General features: G+C 35.0%; 2 protein-coding genes across 4 annotated transcripts; one reads left to right on the top strand and one right to left on the bottom strand.

Moving 5' to 3' along the window:
- Window positions 1-65: 65 nt before the first annotated feature.
- Window positions 66-10,339, bottom strand: efcab7 (EF-hand calcium binding domain 7). Its single transcript, XM_082189876.1, has 13 exons — window positions 10,078-10,339; window positions 9,506-9,717; window positions 9,270-9,356; window positions 7,784-7,979; window positions 6,526-6,647; window positions 4,679-4,820; window positions 4,316-4,425; window positions 3,211-3,371; window positions 2,930-3,063; window positions 2,172-2,320; window positions 1,489-1,698; window positions 585-692; window positions 66-383 (listed from the first exon to the last, which is right to left on the bottom strand). The coding sequence occupies exons 1-13, from the start codon at window positions 10,184-10,186 to the stop codon at window positions 303-305; spliced, it is 1,821 nt and encodes a 606-aa protein (XP_082046002.1). The 5' UTR covers window positions 10,187-10,339; the 3' UTR covers window positions 66-302.
- Window positions 10,340-10,566: 227 nt separating this feature from the next.
- On the top strand, window positions 10,567-19,811 carry itgb3bp (integrin subunit beta 3 binding protein). Of its 3 annotated transcripts, none has more exons than XR_014211539.1 (10): window positions 10,567-10,679; window positions 11,229-11,265; window positions 11,488-11,560; window positions 11,877-11,946; window positions 13,259-13,337; window positions 13,615-13,702; window positions 13,878-13,934; window positions 17,126-17,174; window positions 18,980-19,037; window positions 19,337-19,811. XR_014211539.1 is itself a non-coding variant. In XM_082189878.1 (9 exons), exons 1-9 carry the CDS (start codon window positions 10,675-10,677, stop codon window positions 18,984-18,986), a joined length of 465 nt encoding a protein of 154 aa, XP_082046004.1. In that variant the 5' UTR covers window positions 10,567-10,674; the 3' UTR covers window positions 18,987-19,811. The 3 variants fall into 3 exon arrangements, 1 of the variants encoding a protein (XP_082046004.1); XR_014211540.1 differs by having other exon boundaries at window positions 10,569-10,685; XM_082189878.1 differs by having other exon boundaries at window positions 18,980-19,811.
- The last annotated feature ends 947 nt before the right edge of the window (window positions 19,812-20,758 follow it).

The following is a 20,758-nucleotide window of genomic DNA, read 5'->3' as shown; positions in this document are numbered from 1 at the left end:
ACACACAAAAAATGCACTTTAAATAAATAAATGATAAATACATAAACAAACAAACAAATAAAAAATATTTACTGAAAATAAATTTGCTTTATTTACAAAAAAAAACCCATGAACATCATGAATGTAACTCACTGACAACATAATTAATGCTTAATAATAATAATAATAATAATAACTTTTGAAACTATAGTAAAACTTGCATGTAATGGTCATTGTAACAAGCAAACAAAATCATGTTATTTATTTTCCAAGCACTACATGATTTGTTATATCATAATAAATTCCTAACGTTACTGCAGCATTCACAAACTTGGTATGATGCTCTCAACACAGTTGTAAGTCCACTCCTGTTGATCATTTGAAGCTATGACGTGCTGACACACCTGAACAGAGACCAAAACAGAGCACAAGTGTTACAAATATTCTGCAAAACTGTCCATCTGAGTGTCTGTCAAATGTAACTATCCTCAGTCAAGTTGGGGTTCTTTTATTAGTTCTATGGGATATGGAGCATAAAATGCACCCCATCCTGAACCTACAAAAAAAATTGGCCAATGTTTGTGAGTGAAAATGGTGTATCTCACCATTTTAGTCCTAGCAGGAACCTCCACAGCAAACATACTCATGCCTCTGCTGCTCACACAGTTCTTGCTTTGTTCATTGTTGATGTGCACCGTCACCTTCTGATTGGACTATAGCAGCAAGAGTGATGGATACCAAGAATACAACAGGGAAAAATCAGTGAAAAGAAATTACAGCAGTAATCATTTTATAATCATTAATGGTTCAAAATTTTGGGGACAGTGAATATTTAGTGTTTGAAAGATATTAGTATTTTTATTTAGCAAGGTTGCATTAAATTGATCATGTGACACTAAAGACTGTAGTAATGGCTGCTGGAAATTCAGCTTTGCATCACAGGAATAAATTACATTAAAACATAAAATAGTTCATTTCAATTGTAATATTATTTTACAAAATTACTGCTTTTATTTTTTTATTAAATAAATGCAGTCTTGGTGAGCATAAGAGACTTCTTCCAAAAACATAACTAAATCTTACAGACACATAAACTTCTTAATAATGATAGTGTATATTTCAGATAAATAGTTCCACTAACTACGTATGGCAAAATGTCAAGTTTTCTTTGCAGATCTAATTCCCTTCTCTCGGTTAAGTGTCTTTCAGTTGACTTTGTCTATATAATGGCAGATCAGGACATTGAAATTCTACTCATGATCAGTGTTCCTTTCTATAAAGCATTCCAAACAACTGGAGTAACAACTTAGTTTGTGCTATTCTCAGTGAATGTTAAGTACAAGACATACAAGTGTGAGGCCTACACAGACATTTTTAAAGGGCTTTTTTAAATGAAAGATGGATGCCATGTATTCATTTTCAATAATCCAAAGACTTATTTGGGTTAAAGACTTATTTGTGTTAAAAAAAAACACACCAGCTAAGTGACAAAAACAATAACCAACCAACCTTATTGGCAATGACTGATGAAATTCTGCTCTCTCCTTTATATGTATAAAGCAAGACATTATCTTGACCCTTCATAGATCTAGCCTCTGCTTTTGACGTGATAGACTTCTGTACAGAAGAATTCAACATCTTGATCCCAGAATCCAAATGAACTGCCTGAAGAGTAGCCTTGACATCCTCACAGTAGACTTCAATGACAAATGGACAGGCCTGATGGGATAAAGAAAAACTTAAAAAAGTAAGGTGGCTATGAGTAAATTACACAAAAAAGTGTTTAATTTTTTTAATAAAGGACATGTTCTCGAGTCTATACCCTTGCAGTTTTTACTATTTAAAATTACAAGACTCTCTCATGGGCAATGTTGGGGTAACGCATTACAAGTTACGTAATCAGATTACTTTTTTTCAAGTAACTGGTAAAGTAACGCATTACTTTTAAATTTACAACAAAATATCAGACTTTTTAATATCAGACAAAAAACAAAAAAACAAAAAAAAAACAAGCAAGCCCAGCCCAGGTGACAAAACGCAACGCAAAATATTAAACTTACTACGCAATATTTTTCATTAAAAGTAACACAATTAGTTACTTTTTTAGGGAGTAATGCAATATTGTAACACATTACTTTTAAAAGTAACTTTCCCCAACACTGCTCATGAGTAAAGCTCATAGACCTTTGTACCTCCACCATTTCCAAGCTTTGGTTGTAGCCCATGGCCTCCAAGGTGAGCCACAAATCCCTGGGGTCACCCTCCCGATCATTCGCTTCCATCAGGTTGAGCTCTAGGAAGCCTTGTCTCGTTAACTCATTTTTCCTTGTGTCAAAGTTCTCTATAGGAGAGCACATACTGTTATAGAAATAATGCATATTATTGGATTGGACAGGACAGTACTTGTTCAAGATCTGGAACCGTCATTTTAAAATAAATGACATTTCTGAAGACTCAATCAATAATTTATCAGAGGAGCCAAGAAAATGTACTTGGCAATAATGATTCAATTGCATCATCAGATTTTGAGAGCATTACAATCAGCATGAAACGGAAGTTAGTCATAGTCTTTTCTTCTCTATTGTGACATATATTCGAGTGGCACAGCTTCTCAAAGAAGAAAAAATGTAGGGCGGGACTTGATTTTGTCCATCGGGAATTGATTGGATCGTTGTGGATTGCTATTGCTGTGATGTCATGTGATTGACAGGTTGTCCCGCCCTCGTGCTAAAAAATGTCATCAGGGAAGAGATATTGTTGCAACTTGAAAGAGGAAGGGGAAGTTGTTTGATTAAAGATTGCACAGGCACATGATTTAAAAAAATTATGATGTGCATGGGTAAATAATTTATAATAAATACTGCATGAATGATCAATTTTGATTTCATGGTGACTTTAAAAGCTCTGATCGATTATGTGTCCGCTTTATATACAGTGTTTGTATAAGAACCTTTGCAGATGGCCCAGGCATCCTCATCACACTTCTCTCCACTGGTTCTCTGTTCAAAGAAGTTGTACTCCTCTAGGCTCAGCAGACCGCTGCCGTCCAAATCGATCACTTCAAAGATGTCAGACAATGCCGCCCTATGGAACAAAACAGTACAGCATCTTTGCACACATGCTGTATATTATTCTCATATAAAATAACCTAAATTCAGTAATCAAACATTTAGCATTAAACATAAACTTAATAGACTTTTATTGGGTCCCACTATATTAGTACTGACTAACTTGAACTCTTTGGTGAGCTCCAGCTCTCCTGACTGGGTGCGGTTGACTAGCTGAGCAGGTTTAGTGGTGGTCTTCCTCGTACTTTTCATCAATCTGCAGCCAGTGGTGAAGGGCATGAGCAGATATGAGCCGGCATTGAGCTCTCCTCTCCACACAAACTTCTGTTCATCAATTACACACAACATACATCTTACAAACTGTTGTACAATGTAATAATTACAATTACAATGAGGCAGGACTTCATGTTAACCTTGATATTGATGCAGTTTTCCATTTAGTATTTTGATTCAATTAATTTAATATATTCACTGTATATAAAGAATTTACTTTATTATATATTTTTTCTATATTTCTTTGTAAATGAGATAAAAATGGTCCTACATAAATAACTTTTGAGTTATTCTATGAAATGACATTTGTGTCCTTCATATATATAATATGGATAATTTATAGAATTTTTGTAAACACATCAACAAAAAGCTAGTAGAAATATTTTAATATAAATGTATTAACAAATATTCACATAATATGAAAGTAAAATCTAGCCTTTTGAGTTTATATTCACATTGCATTTATTTTCTGATGTCAGCTGACATAATGTATTATTAAAAAGTTATAGTTATAATTTGTGTACCCAAGTAATGTATCAACCCTGATAATGTAATATTTGAAAATATAACTCATAATGCCATCACCATGCATTTAGGAAGTGAAATCACTTTATTTTCTGTTTTGTTATGTTTATCAGAGGAACAATATCAAAATATCAATATTGTTACCATGATTAACTAAACATAACTAAACGACTGATTAATGAAAAATGTGTATATTTGCAAAAAATATATCAGCATTAAAATCAACCCTTACTTTTCTGAAGGCATAATTATATCTGAACATCCATTAATATTAATTAGTTTAGCTTGAGATGGGACAATGTATTAACACTTACACACATTATCTGTCTAATAGAATGTTTCATAATATAGAATGTTTAAAATATTAAATTATTAAAAGTCACAATATCAAACTTGAAAATGCACACGTCATAGAATTACATTCTTATATTACAGCTGATAAGAAAATATGTAAAAATATTTTTACTGACCTCCTTATCCCTTAACTCAGTAAAGCAAACCAAAGTTGAATCTTCTTTGGTCTTGTTCCCCGACATCACATAGAGAGCTGTGTCCACACACATCCATGAGGAAGGCTTCTCTGTGGCAGACACACACACACACACACACACACACACACACACACACACACACACACACACACACACACACACACACACACACACACACACACACACACACACACACACACACACACACACACACACACACACACACACACACACACACACACACACACACATTGCTCATCTGCTTATTTACTCTAGGTTGAATAACTCAAAATCTGTAACGTCATTAACTTTGGTCTTTAACACTGTGTACAATATATTTACCAGGAATCGGGCTGAGATTGAGGGGCCGTATTGTCAGGTAGACACTGGTAGTCTCTGGGATATGCAGGCGATACTGGAGAGAAACAATCGTTCCATCTTCCTCCAGATAAAAACAGCCTCTCATAAGAGTATGATTCCAATCCTGGTGGAATAAGTGTTAACACATAAAAAAATTAAAAAACATTAGAAAAACAGCAAACATTAACTGTAGTGTGATAATTCCAGAAGAAATATTCTGGGATGAAGTTGAAGGTACAACCACAGGGTGACGCTATTGTAACTTCTTTGCTAAAACAAAGGCATTCAAAGACCTGAGTGGAACAAAACAAAGTCCACGATTTTTTACTATAATGCAGAAAGATACATTTCAATTCAGACCATCAACATTCATACTATACGCACTAAAAATGTAATTAAAAGAAAAAGGGCCTGAGGAAACCCATAAATCCTTGTCTAAAGCAAGTCTTTTTGCTCTTTTAACTGCTGTTGTTTAGGTCCAGCTAAAATGTTACAGCAAATATACCCTAAATCATCAAGTAATCAAAAAATCGGAGTCAAACAGCCTCCTTTCTGACCCATCAGAGAGTAGTTTTGGGAAATAAACCTTGTCCTCAGGTGCCACAGAGGCCTTTTAATGTTTAGAATTGGTTTATGCTTCTTTTCCAAGTGCTAAAAACATGGTTCTGAAATGACACTTCTTCAACAAAAGCAATTTCCTCCCAGAATTTATGCTGGGTTGTGAAACGTGTTAAGGATCAAATCATAACACTTGGGTGGTTTGTCCACCCCGAATCAAAATGAAGAAAAGCGCCCGAGGCATGTGTCTACTTTAAAAGGCCCTGATGTAGTGTCCCAAGGAGATGGGTCACTCGGCTGGACTAATACACTGCCATGTCACCTCCCAGAAACCTCCGTAATTTAAAGTCTCGCGCACAGACCGCGAGCCACCATAAAAACACACAACCTGACCCTTTCCAATCCCTACACCCAATTATCAAGCTCCTGGCTCAGGTAATACAACAGGCTGGAACTGAGGCGATAGAACTTTCTTCACCCAAGAGCATCTGTTTTTTTCCAATCTCTTTGCTTTGACGAGCTTGGTCATTATTTTTCCGTGGTAAAGCAAACCAGCTGAGGTTAAAGTCAAAAAGAGTGCAAACAAAGGGAAGGAGATCAATAGCAGAGCTGCACTCATATCGACCAGGTGAAAATTTGCAACCAAAAAGCTTCGATACAACAAAAACACAGCAAATGTATAGCTGCCCGTAAGGCGCTCGAGTTTACACAAAGTTTAGATTGTACTGTAGGCAAAATTGAAGCTTATAATAGAGTAAAACAGATCACGTGTATGTTACAATTTATTCCTAAATTGCTCATTCCATTATTACTCTTTTTTTTTTTATTGTAAAATGTTTATTTTACTTTATTTTATAATAATATACTTGTTTTATAAAAATGTTAGGTTGTATGTTTAAGAACTATTTTAAAGTTTTTCATAAATTTTTATTAATAAAAAGGATCTTTTTATTCTAACATGTTTCATTCAGCAGTTCAATACACTGTAAAAAAAAAATATTTTTAAAAATTTGTAAATAAAAAAGACTTGGAGTAGCCTACATTAAAAAAAAAAAAAAAAAAATACAATTTTCGTCTTTCTACTTCAAAATTTCACTTTAATTTCAATGTGTTATTTTTTCTGGTTTCTTTATAATTGTTTATGAAATTCACTAAAACTGTGTTGTGATCTTTATAGCAGTTGTTTAATAATAAATTATTGATATTTAATGATATTTTGATTGTGTAATCTTATCCCAATTTTTACATCTCTTCTTCAGTGCAGTTGGTACCTGTAGAGATTTGGGCTCTGCCAGTCTGCCACTCTTAGTGCTGCCCGTGCCCATGGTGATGGCCGTGGATAAAGATGACCGACGACTGCGAGCTGATGATGGTCTGGATGACGAGCGACTGTCTGTCATATGCAAACATAGAAACTATAAGCTGAATCCATTATAATATGGATCTTTATTACAACAGCTGCATCACAAAGCAGTCCAAAAAAAGAAACGCACAATGCAGATAATAAAGAAAAAATTGTGCATTTTAAAACAATGATTTGAATCACATTAGACATGAAACGGAAGCTGCGATAGTCTTTTCATCCTTATTTTGATGTATATCCAATTGAAACGGCTCCTCAAATAAGAAGAAAATGTAGGGCGGGACTTGATTTTATCCATCAGGAATTGATTGGATGATTGAGGTTTTCTATTGTTGTGATGTCATGTGATTGACAGGTTGTCCCGCCCTAGCGCCGAAAAACACATCATCGGGGAAGAGAAGAGATGTCACTGAGAGAGGGAGGGGAAGTTATTTTGATTAAAGATTACAAGGGCACATGAATTATATAATAATAAGGGCACAGATAAATAATTTAGAATAAACACTGCAATATTCTCTGATAAAAATAAGAATTGTCCATTTAGATTTCATGGTGACTTAAAGCAAAAGCAAATCCTCTGCTAAATCTTCACTAGCCCTGCACTTACTCATAATAATGACAAATGATTGCCTTAATCAAAAGGCTTTAAAAGTTCCTCCCCCACACAAACCCTCTATTGAGTTCACATTATGATGTATGGCACAAATCCAAATGAGTCCATTTCTCATCACACATGAGGGGAAATCAATAGCTAGACCATTAGTTACTATACAATAGACTGCACTAAGAAGAATGAAAACAGAATTGCTGTTTGCTTTTGTGTGCATGCACATGTGCAATCTGGCCAGTAAATAAGAGCTGAACAAACCTAACCTGAACACGCTCATTCTCAATATACAAACGCCTGGTTTCACAGACTGGTTAAGATAGTCCCAGACTAAAATGTATGTTTGAGCTGTTTTAACTGAAAGCCACTTGCACTGACACATCTTAAACTATTTCAGTGCCATTGTTTTGTCTAAAGATGAATACCAGTCATGTTTTTTCAAAGGCATATTTATAAAAGCTACTAAAATGTCCTAATTGAGCTAAGGCCTAATCCTGGCTTGATCTAAACGCTGTCTGTGAAACCAGGGGTTAGATTTTGTGCAGACCCTGTATTATACCTTTCCTCTGTGTTGTTTCCAGCTCTGTTCTGGACTGTGTAGGTGCAGCTGAAAGCTCAGGTTGAGATTCTGAGCTCTGTGGAGGGTTTTCCAACTGGTTGCCAAAGTTCTGCCTCTTCAGTTTGGTATCAGCCTCAAGCTTCTCCAGTGCCGCGGTCTGACACTGTTCTGCTGTAGACCCGAGAAGCCTGCAAAACTACAGCAGCCTGACAGTCACACTTTACAGTCTTCAACTACTATGTACTTACATTAGAAATCACTGTTAGGTACATTGTGCTTATTGGGTCAATTTAGGAGACAGGTTTGGTGGTTTGGGTAGGTTTAACGGTGGGTAGGAGTAGGGGGTTACACTTTATATTAAGGTGTTAGTTTTACAGTGTAGTTATACATTTAAGTACAGAGTAATAATAATTAACTACATGTACTTATTATAGGGTACGGGTTAGGATGAGGGTTTGGTTTAGGGATAATTGCATATGTATGCATAATTTTTTGTTATTACTACAGTAATTAGCCTACATGTAACAGTAACAATAACACTAAAATAAAGTGTTACCAAGTATGGTTACAGATATGAATTAAATGCAGATATATATTTTTTAAATATTTTATATACAGTGAGGAAAATAAGTGTTTGAACACCCTGCTATTTTGCAAGTTCTCCCCTTGGAAATCATGGAGGGGTCTGAAATTGTCATCGTAGTTGCATGTCCACTGTGAGAGACATAATCTAAATCTGTATTGCGAGATTTTGGGGAACAACCTCCTTCCCTCAGTTAGAGCATTGAAGATGGGTCGAGGCTGGGTCTTCCAGCATGACAATGACCCGAAGCACACAGCCAGGATAACCAAGGAGTGGCTCTGTAAGAAGCATATCAAGGTTCTGGCGTGGCCTAGCCAGTCTCCAGACCTAAACCCAATAGAGAATCTTTGGAGGGAGCTCAAACTCCGTGTTTCTCAGCGACAGCCCAGAAACCTGACTGATCTAGAGAAGATCTGTGTGGAGGAGTGGGCCAAAATCCCTCCTGCAGTGTGTGCAAACCTGGTTAAAAACTACAGGAAACGTTTGACCTCTGTAATTGCAAACAAAGGCTACTGTACCAAATATTAACATTGATTTTCTCAGGTGTTCAAATACTTATTTACAGCTGTATCATACAAATAAATAGTAAAAAAATCATACATTGTGATTTCTGGATTTTTTTTTTTAGATTATGTCTCTCACAGTGGACATGCACCAACGATGACAATTTCAGACCCCTCCATGATTTCTAAGTGGGAGAACTTGCAAAATAGCAGGGTGTTCAAATACTTATTTTCCTCACTGTATATAAATATTGTATCAAATGATTAATTCAAATGTTAGAACATAGTAGTTAAAGATATTTAATATACAGTGGGACCAGCCTGGCTAATTCAACTCAACTATATTATAATTTGTCTATTTACAAAAAGTGTTCTGCTGTGCAATGCTTGGAGATCGTACCTCTGCGTAGTCTAACTTTCCATCTTTGTTGACATCTGCTAAGGAAAAGATTTCATCCACTTCCTCAGGTGACATTTTTTCACCAGACTAAACCAAACAAATCAAAATACAAAGCTGAAATGATTACAACAGACACACAATAAAGCTGTGTCCCAATTCATCCTTTGAAGGATGCAGCCGCCTCTGAATAGGGACACAGCTTATGTTTGTGAAGAGATAATTGATTTAACACTTACCGCAGTAAGGATTCTGCTGAGCTCATCATGTGAGATATATCCATCACAATTCACATCAAATTTCTTGAAAATTCTCATAAGCTTGTCTGGTTCTGCTGGTTTTTCCTTCTTAAGGATCTCAACAAAGTCATCAAAATTCAGCTTCTTGGTTCCTGGGGGCCAATATTTGTCTAAAGCTTTCTGTGATGGATTTCTACCTGCTTGCTGAAGAACTGAGACAAAACAGCAGAGATGGATCATATACACTGACTTTTAACCTAACCTAGTGATAATATTTTGTACTGACATTAAATATCACTAGAAAGTCATTATAAAATATTTATATTTTCAATAATATTTAAATGTTGACTAGTGTATTGATGTTTGCATTGCAAATCACATTATATTATATATTGTTTGAATTTACATTATTTACAACATTATATAATGTTTGTTCTTGAATTATAAATTAAGTAATGAATTAGGAATGAATTATAATGTTTGACCAATTTATTGGTCTTATCAATAATATTTAGCCTTTGTATTAAAGATCAACGTGCAGATATAAAGGTGTTGAGATGCATTATGCTCACCGGTGCACAGCTGATCTTTTGAAGTCATATTGACCAGGCTGGACCTGAACACAGAGAGATAAGCAGCCCTGCACGCCATATAAAACCTCTCTTCCTCTGAGCGCTGCATTATGAAAATATTGCTAACATGCAACCGAAATATCAAAACATATTGTAATAATAGCTGTGAGCTAGAGAGGTGAGTCTGTAGGCTATTTTATGGTTGGTGATGTTCACTATCGAGTCTGATTGCCATGGCTGGCATGTGTAAACAAAACCCTCCTCAAAGGTGCGCAGTTTAAAAGAGATAAAGGAAACACATGCTTTCGATGCTTCTCATAAAATATTTATTAATTAGATATGCTGTGCAGTATTTGTGATATAAACTTAGCAGGTAAACCCATCGTTACTCTAACAATATTATAACTCATTCTGTGTGAATTTTCCGGCAAAATAGAGTTAGACACTATAAAATACTTAAACAAGTATGTAGAAGCATAGATGAGTGTTTCCGGGGAACTAAATTGCTGCCGCACCGCGCCAAACTACAAATAGAAGCGCCAGTCTGTCTTATAACTTCAAGAAAGAGAAATCGACTTCAAGAAGTAAATATTTAAAATGCCGTAAGTGTATACATTCATTTGGCTCACATATAACAACTGAAGTGGAATTAATTGTGATCATGCTACTACCTTAACGGAAAAAGTATAGTGATAACATGCTGGTACTTTGCTATCATGGATGCTTGCCAAAATAATAACGATTAGCATATCCATGAACTGTGGTAATACTTTTAAGACTACTATAATGTTATATAGCTAACATTTTACCAGTTCAAGAAACAATGGTACTTTTTGGAACCTCTGTGGTCCCCTCCACGCGAGATAAATAAGTTACTGAGAAATATTTTAAATGTCTCAGACTTAATTACATTTTTAACAGATATGAGTTGTTGTTTTTTTAACAGTACTCATGATTCATTCAAAATACTTAGTTCAGTAAAGAGCAATGTGCAGGAAAAACTGGTGTCTTCCTATACTGAATGCTCATGATATATTATTGTATAGGGATCATTCACATTTAATGACCAAACCCTACATTGTTAAGGCATTACGTAGAAAATGCGAACAAAAAATCAAGACTAAAGTTCTGCTGTCTAATTTCCCATTCAGTGCGAAGAGAGCCCTTCATTTGCAAGACAAAGAAAACGTGAGTTTGCATACTTCTCTACTAACGTTATAGATTTCAGATATAAAACGCCACTGTACTTTTTTTTTCATATTCTTTAAATGTTTATTATTTTAACCAATTTTTTTACTTAATCATATGTTATGAAAGTAAAGTAATACGATTTTGCTTCTTAAAAGTACAACAAAAAATCTTTACCCAGACGTTTTGAAGGATGTAAATGCAAATTGTCATCTATTTTAGAGCCCTGCTAAGAGGCATACACCAAACAGGAACTATTCGCCTATGACTGGAACTCGATTAACAAAACCTGCAGGTACTAGAAACCACAGTCCAGCTACTGTGTCCTCTTAGTCCTATCAAAATCACATTTTGCCCCCCAGGAGTTTTCATTTTTATTTTTTATTGTCAAAAGAGTAAGACGTATGTGTGTTCTTTTCGCTTTTGATAATCATCACCATAAACGATCCCCTGTCCATGTCATGACATGTTGTTTCCAAAATCCTGTACAGTAAGGGTCTCTTGTAATCCAAGGAGTATTGCATTTAGATTAGCTGTCTGTGTAGCCATTAATAATATCTTTGCTCATGCCGATTTGATAAATTGGCTGACATTTAGTGCTTCATCGGCAGGTAATTCCAGAGCAGGTGGGAAGAAAATGAATCCCTCTCAAACAAAAGAGCCCATGACAGATGCTGAGAGGTAAGGATAAAGAAATGTTGATGATTTCTGTCGTTTTAGTAATAATGTTTAAGATTTAAATAAAAAGTACAATAAAAAAAGAAAATGTCAAAATAAAAACATACTTTATAATGTTTAATTAATGGCCCATACTTTGATTTTTGAAAGTTAGAATGCTGTTGTTGAGTTACTTTATTCAACTTTTTACTTGGTTATATTTGACAAAAACCAGAGTGCCATCAAAGTCTATTTTTATGAAGCTACTAACATTGGTATAACTGAAGCAGTGGAAATTTCTCCTCATTACTGGATATTTCCTTTGTCCCAGTTGGCTGATAGCCATTATGACTGATCAGAATTTAATGACAGGACATGGAGGGAGTTTCATCACCAGCCAAAAGCCTCGTTGATTTACATAGCACTAAAAATAGTTGGATAAGGAGAGTTTAAGAAAAGACCTATTTCCTCTCCAACGCATACTAACACAGAGCTCCGTGTGATCCATCAAGACAAGCATTAGTTTTGAATTTTATAGTGCAGTCATTTAAGAGGAAGCTAGTTAAATATATATAAAAACATCAATAAAGAGAGCGGGCTTATGATTCATTTAAGAATGTATTCATTTGGCGAGTCAAAGCTAAGAGAACTTCTTGTGCAAAATGTAGGAGAGATCTCGAGCGTGATTGGACGAAGGACCTTGTAAAAGATTTTGCAGACTCTTTAATATGTCCCCCAATACGTTTAAATGTGTATTAAAAATAAATGAATATCTTATTCTTAGTCAGCTTGTCCTCCCCTCAAAGATTTAGTAAGGAATATGAATATGATCCTATGTCCTTATCAAGCAAATATTCTGCAATAATCTAATAATGTAATGTAATATATATAATATTCAATTTTGACATGCCGCATATGCCTAGCAATTCAAGAACAATAATGAAAAAAATCGGATTAATAAATATCGTATTAAATATTAATGGTAACGCTTTACAATAAGGTCTCATTAGTTAATGTTAGTTAATACATTAACTGAAGTTAACTAACAATGAGCAATACATTTGTTACAGTATTCATTAATCTTTGTTCACATTAGTTGGCTCAGGTCCATTAAATAATACACAACTTTTGATTTTAATAATGTATTAGTAAATGTTGAAATTAGCATTAACTAAGATATAATAGATTATTTTAAATTAGTGGGTTTTTGTTGTTGTTAGTATCAACTATTGTAACTATTAACTAATGTTAACACATTAAACCTTATTGTAAAATGTTACTAAATTGTTGTCTATTTTTTGAATAGTTTGATTTTTGAATACCTTTCCCCCCTCAGACTTCTGTTCCTCAGGTCTAAGGTGAAAAAGTCTCTCAAGGATCTCATGAAATGCAGGCAACAGCTGGAAACATTGTTGGTACGTGGATCGACTATAGTAGAAGACCACAGTGTATTAGTGTATTTACTGAAGGATTGTTTATAGACTGGCCAATTAGACTTCTAAACTAAGACTAAATCAGGGTCTGAACCACCATAGACATTGAGGAGCTTCTTACCTGCCAATGTTTAAATTACTGATGTGCATTTTTATGGTTTTTATCTGTGGTACTAGATTAAGCTTATTTTGAAATGTGTAGCTAGCTACATTTAATGCATCTTATTGAGGTTGCACACCATTTTTTGTTTGTCTGTAGCCAGTAGAGGGCAGAAGTGAGCTGAGGAGTCTCTTTCTGATGAGTCCTGCTGATCTACCAACTGAACTCAAGAGACATGAGAATCTGTGTGAGTCCTTTCTTTGACTTTTCTGCTGTATATGCATAAACCGCATAATGCAAACGCCTCGCATCTCAAGGTCACTTTATAGACATTGTTTAAACACTTTATATGCTTTTTAAGAGTTCACATGACAAATTCTTGCTGCTTGTGAAACATAAAACCGATTTTTATTGCTTTCCAGCTGCTAAAGTTGCATCTTGCGCACGTAGAGCAGACGCAAACAAGGGTCATTTCCAAGGTGAGTGAATTCGGGAATCGACTGAATGTTTAGAATTGAATTCAAACGTTTATTTATCATTTAAAAGCATGAACGATAACACTTATCTTAAGTGGATATCCAAACTTAGTAATTCTGTCAGATCAGATAGCAGCCAGGACACAGTTAGTTGTGTTTCGAATCTTGAATGTTTCCCCATCACAACACACTCTTTGTAAGACTCTGACACAAGGATAAGTTACGTCCCGTATTGAATTGATTCATACTACTCTATGGTGATTGTGACTTCGTCTAAAAGAGCAAGAGAAAGAAAACATTTTGTGTTCCACTTATATGTGAGTCATGATTGATTTCAAGCACTGAAGTTCTGGATCTCGGTCACATGGGACCTTTGAATAGCCATTGAATAGCCGAGATTTGGTTTGTCAATGCGTCGTGCTCATAGACATTTGCCCGATCTCTGCACAAATAAAAGGTTCTCTTTTTCTAAGAAAAATATTTCATTTTCCTAACACAAACAAGCCAGAACTCCTCTTCATGGGACAGAATTAATTAGATTATTTCAAGCACACATTCAGCCCCCAGCAAAGCTGCACTTGTGATTCAATCGCACAATAGTGATTTGATGCAACACAATGGCTGGATTGTGATGAAGTTCGGCATGTTTTTAAGATAAGGTCGGCTGAAATTGTTTTAATTAGTCACACTCGAGGACCTTTGCGTAGTTGTTGCTGGTAGCTCGACACCAAAGGAATGTCACAATCTTGATCACATGGTGGAGCATGAAATTTATCAATGTGGAGAACAACAACAACAGTACAAGAGTGTTTTCACATTTACGTCCCTAGACATACACACTGACGATAAACAAATGATTTAAGGCCGCTTAGGAGTTTAATGTTTGATTGTGTGTCATAATGTGAAATTAGGACACATTGAACATATTATATTATATTATATTATATTATATTATATTATATTATATTATATTATATTATATTATATTATTTACCAAAAGTTTGGGGTCAGTAAATTATTTTTTAATTAGTACTTTTATTCAGCAAGGATGCATTAAACTGATCAAATATGACAGTAAAGACATTTATATTTTGAAAAAGAGATTCCTCTGTTGTTTTGACTATTAAGCAGCACAAATGTTTTCAAAATTGATAATAAATCACAAAATCAGCGTATTAGAATGATTTCTGATGGATCATGTGACACTGAAGACTGGAGTAATGGCTGTTGAAAATTCAACATTGCATCACAGGAATAAATTAATTTTTTTTAAAAATATATTCAAATAGATATATTATTTTAAACATTTTAATTTGGCAATGATTTTTTTTCTGTCATTTGTGTTATGAAAGGCCTTTTTCTTGTTGGTTGGAATTGTAAACTTGCGAATTAGATTGGTGTGACAAAATCGAATTACTTGACAATCATAAAAGATTGCGATTGTCCATGAAAACAAATATTTTCACTGAAACATGCAGTTTCAGTTATCGAACTGAACATCCGAGTATGTCTACATTGTCCTGTACAAATAATGCGTTAAGTAGGATTTGTATAAGTTTGAAATGACCTCATTGAAGTTCCCTAAATAGTGTTTCTACATTCATATCTAGCCAGAAGAAGAACAATTTTTTGCAGCAACATTATTAAGCTTTAAATAAATGATACTTGAAGACAAATGATAATCACAGTAAATAAATGCATTGTGCTGCATGTAATTAGTTGAAGATGTTGAAACTCTCTTGGGACACCATTAGATCCTGGCCCTGGATTTCATAGAGACACATCATTGCTATTAGAGTTCTCAAACACTCAGTGTCACTTGAGCCATACAGGAGCTGGTGCGGATGACATATGAGGGCGAGGATATGACACTACTCGTGTAAAACCAAGCTGAGCACCAGGCAGCGTGATACCGCCAAGACAGCTGAGAAAATCCACAAGGATATTTTAACTTTGACAGGCAAACCGCTGAATCCATGTCCCTAACGGAAGCCCCTTCCAACCCCCGGCAATCATCTAATGGCTTCCCAAAACATAACATTGGGCGAAAGGGCAACTCAACGAGCAAGATGTTTATGGCAAAACTGACAAAAGTTTTTCCCAAGCATTCTAGAGAGGCCACCCCTCCTAAACAATCAGACCGACTATAAATTTTCTGGCTTATTCAGGCATTACCAAGTCCCGAGCTTCACGTTACATGTTGCTGATGAGCGCAAAATGGAAAAAGAGAGAGCGCAATAATTCTGAGGCAAGTTTGTCGCCTGGACCGAGGGTATTGATTATTTCTGTGTGGCGAGAGATTTGGAAAATTCAATTAAAGGAGCTGAGCAAAGGATTCATAAATCGGCCCCTGCCTCCACCTCTTCTACGCCTATACGGAGACATTGTTATGTTCTAAATCAATGTTGCACTTCACAATATATTTTCTTTGGAGCATGAAAATAAATAACATTTAAACAGTTCTGCTTACCGCTGAAACAAATTTTATCTTCACCAAAGCCCTCTCCGTCTTCACGCGGCGGCCTCCCGTGCACATCAGCAGATGTAGTAACGGATTTTTATGGCAAGTTTTCCATAAGAAAATCCTATATAATATGAATTTTGCGATGACAAAATGAGAAGGAAGGGGACGGATCAGCAGTATAAAAATTGATCAGGCCGCAGATGGGGTCGAGCTGTGGGAGATTTGTAAGACAGCCTTAATAGACTGTATTAAAAATTCCTTAAAATGTAATAAAACAAATAGGTTTTTGGTTCTTGGCTGGGACGGGGTCACAGACCCTGCTAGTACCACATCAATCCTGGGTTGCTGAAGGATAAATGGCGTCTGTTTGGGGAACATTTTAGCCCTTTTTGATGGAAAACTCCATCACAATTAAAGGACTGCTGTATATTAGAGGACTTTGGGTGGGGAGGGTGAAGTTAAGCAACTCTCAGCATGTGTTTTGGTCTCTAATATAAACGCTGGTTATGTCCACACACGTCCTGCAGCAGTATGAAATGCATTCAGAGGCATTTCAGATCATTTGCATTTAGATCATCTAGCAGTGACAGCGGCAGCAGTCTACAAAACCTATGACTGATGGTATGATTTACCTGATACGTTACATGTGCACATGTCTCATTTATGAATTCACTCTCACGCTCTTAAACTAGATAAAGTGTGTGTTAATCTATCCATGTGTCTTTTACAGGGTTGAAACAGACTGGCAGCTCTTTTGAATTTCTTAAGGCAATCTTAAGGTATGTTTTGTTTTTTTCTTCCAACCTTACCTGGGTTATCATTGTACTCACTGAAACTTTAAAAGCTTGTCACATTACACAGATTCCAAGCAATCCTATAATTTTACAGTAATTAGTGGTGTTTTTATAGAGTAGGGTGGACTGTTTTGACTTGGCCTAACCTAGCAACCACCCAGAGCCCCCTAGCAACATGCTCACAATCACTCAGAACACCTTAGCAAACGCATAGCAACATACTTGCAACCGGATGAGATTTTTGTTACATCTCTCGAATCTTCTTCATGTGATATCATGGGACAAGAGAGTTATTTCTACTTGAATTATGCTTAATCTTCAACAAATTTTATAATTTTAGAGTAATTTGACAAAACTACTGAATAAGATCATTTCTTACATTTAAATGTCGTATGTTTCTTTATTGACACAAAAAATTTGTGCTGTCAGATACATATGTGACCCTGGACCACAAAACCAGTCACATGGGTAAATTTATTTAACGTGAGATTTATTCATGGGTTTCATCAGGTCCCTTTCCACAGGTGTATTAATCAAGCACAATGCAGTCTGCATTCATAATCTAGGTGCTTGATTTTATACACCTGTGGAAAGGGACCTGATGAAACCCATGAATGCATCACATGAAAGCTGAATAAATATTATTTCCATTGATGTATGGTTTGTTAGGATATGACAATATTTGGCTGAGATACAACTATTTGAATATCTGGAATCTGAGGGTGCAAAAAAATCTAAACATTGAGAAAATCGCCTTTAAAGTTGTCCATTTATGTTCGCGATTGTGCTGCATTCACTCACAGAAATAAATGTTGTATATATTTACAGTAGGAAATTTACAAAATATCTTCATGGAACATGATCTTTACTTAATATCCTAATGATTTTTGGCATAAAAGAAAAATCGATAATTTTGACCCATACAATGTATTGTTGGCTATTGCCACAAATATACCTGTGCGACTTATGACTGGTTTTGTGATCCAGAGACACATTTGTGATCCAGAGACACATTTAAGTACACACAAGAAGGATCTTGTGACGCTAGTAAAGGATACTTAAATATGTCAAATATATTAAAATAGAAAAGTTATTTCAAATTGTAATAATATTTCTTATTACTGTTTTTACAGTATTTCTGATCAAATAAATGCACCCTCATTGAGCATAAGAGACTTCTTTCAAAAACATAAAAAGAATCTATCATAAAACTTTTGAACGGCAGTGTAATTCTATCAATCCATTTAATCTCAGGCTTAAATATTAATGTAATATGCCAGAGATTTACAAAGACTTTTCCACGCAATATGCTTTTGTTTCATGTAATTCTGTGAGCAGTTGCAAATGGAACGGTTCTTATTTTGGCAGAGCTGCAGCTTTCTGTCAGCGTGTTTGATGTACACTGAACGTCCCGTCAGTCTGAAAGCGTCGAGATGTCTGAGGAGGCTGTCAGTCTTTCCGGCGTAGTCAAAATGAGACAGCGCCGCCGACACCTTGCCATCCCATCTCAGACACATTTACATTCAATTCATTCTCTGAAAGGTTTCCCCCTCCTTTTCACCAGGAATCTGACAAAATGTTGATTCTAAAATACACGGTGTGCTGCGTCTCTGCGAAAATAGTGTTCTTACCGCTGGCATACAGTCCCATTAGGGCTGATGCGGAGAGAAATGTATGCATACACACACATATATATTTGAGAAATCAACAAATGTGTTGAAAAACTACACACGCACAGATATACAGGAGGTAAGAGTATTCATTGTTGATCTGTCTCTTTATTTTGGCAGCCGCTGAGGGATCATTTCTCGATGTAGGACATGGGCGGCAGCTGGTGCCCCGTTCAAGGTGGATCACGTAACTCTCTCTTTATCACTTCTAGAGGCTGTCTGAAGGACAAAAGCTTAGGTTGACCTAACAAAACACACACTTGTCACACACTTTGCATTGCTACAGTCTGTTGAGATGAACAAGAAAAGCATCTCAGAATTCAGCAGTTTGGTCTGTTTGCCGTGGGCTGTTAAACTCACTGAGTTCAATGTATTTAACCAAGCACGGCATGCAAGATACGGTTATTTAATATTAGCACCATCCATTATAATTGTATCACGCATCCTGCTTATTGTGGCTTGCTGTTTGTTTTACAGGATGTTGTGTAAGACAGTCAAACCAAAACCGGTTCATTCCTTCCTGTTCATATGTGGCGGCTCCAGACCTCGCTCAGGCTGTAACACACTAGCCCCTTTGTGACCTGATAACATTTATAGTTGTAATGGATTTTTTTAATGGCCGTCATTAACTCGAACAAAGAGGGGTGAGAAAGATTGCTTGTACTTTTTTCCCCTTGGTATTTCAGCTTTACAGCATTATGTTCTGATATGTCTGCTTCCATCATTTTTGTTTTACAGCTCATGAAGTTGAAGCATTTTAATGCATAGCTTTAGTACTAGCCTCACGTCTTTAGTCACGGCCAAGATGATTCCACTGTGTTAATGAATATTCCTCTTCATTTACTACTTGAAAAGTAAATTAAATTCATACTTTTTTCTTAAGTTTGTTTATTTGATGAGGACTATTGTTTAGGGCTGCATGATTAATCAGAATAAATATTTTTTTTTATGATATGGCTTAGTGTGATTATCTAATCAGAAGCAATATATGGGGGTTGTTTCTTAAATATTTGTATTGTACTTTTAAAATGGTTCTGTAAAATAAAATTACTATCAATATTTAATATTCATTTTTTTAAATACTTTATTTTACAGTGATGTATAGTATTTATTTTAATTGTTTTATTTATTTAATAACAATTATTATTATTATAATCATTATTTTATTTGAATTACTCATTGAAAGGTACATCAACTTTTTTTCCCATCATGTTGTTAAAATAAATCCGAAATCGCAATATGACTTAGTGTGATTATCAAATCGGAAAAGCTGGGATTTAATTAAATATATGCGCTAATTCATAAATATTGTAAGTTTAAATTAGTACTGTATAACAATAATAAATTATAATTTTTATTAAATACTCTTATTTTAGTGAGTTATATTTGTTTATTATTTTTAATAATTATTAAAATAATTTAATAAATATTAATATTAATACAATTATTCATATTTTTGTTAAATTGCTATATAAATCACAAATGTGACCCTGGACCACAAAACCCTGGTCAAATTTTTGAAATTGAGATATATATATATATCTATTATGTGATATGTATTATGTCATCTGAAAGCTGAATAAATATGCTTTCCATTGATGTATGGTTTGTTAGGATATAACCATATTTGGCCGAGATACAACTATTTTAAAATCTGGAATCTGAGGGGCAAATAAATCAAAACATTGAGAAAATCGCCTTTTAAAGTTGTCCATTTATATTCGCGAATATGCTGTATTCACTCACAAAAATAAATGTTTTATATATTTACGGTAGGAAATTTACAAAATATCTTCATGGAACATGATCTTTACTTAAAATCCTAATGATTTTTGGCATAAAAGAAAAATCGATAATTTTGACCCATACAAATGTATTGTTGGCTATCGCCACAAATAT

This window comes from Leuciscus leuciscus (genome assembly GCF_965113295.1).
Source record: "Leuciscus leuciscus genome assembly, chromosome: 14".
NCBI lineage: Eukaryota > Metazoa > Chordata > Actinopteri > Cypriniformes > Leuciscidae > Leuciscus > Leuciscus leuciscus.
Note: the sequence above shows the minus strand (reverse complement) of the source record. Positions and strands in the feature narration are given on the sequence as shown.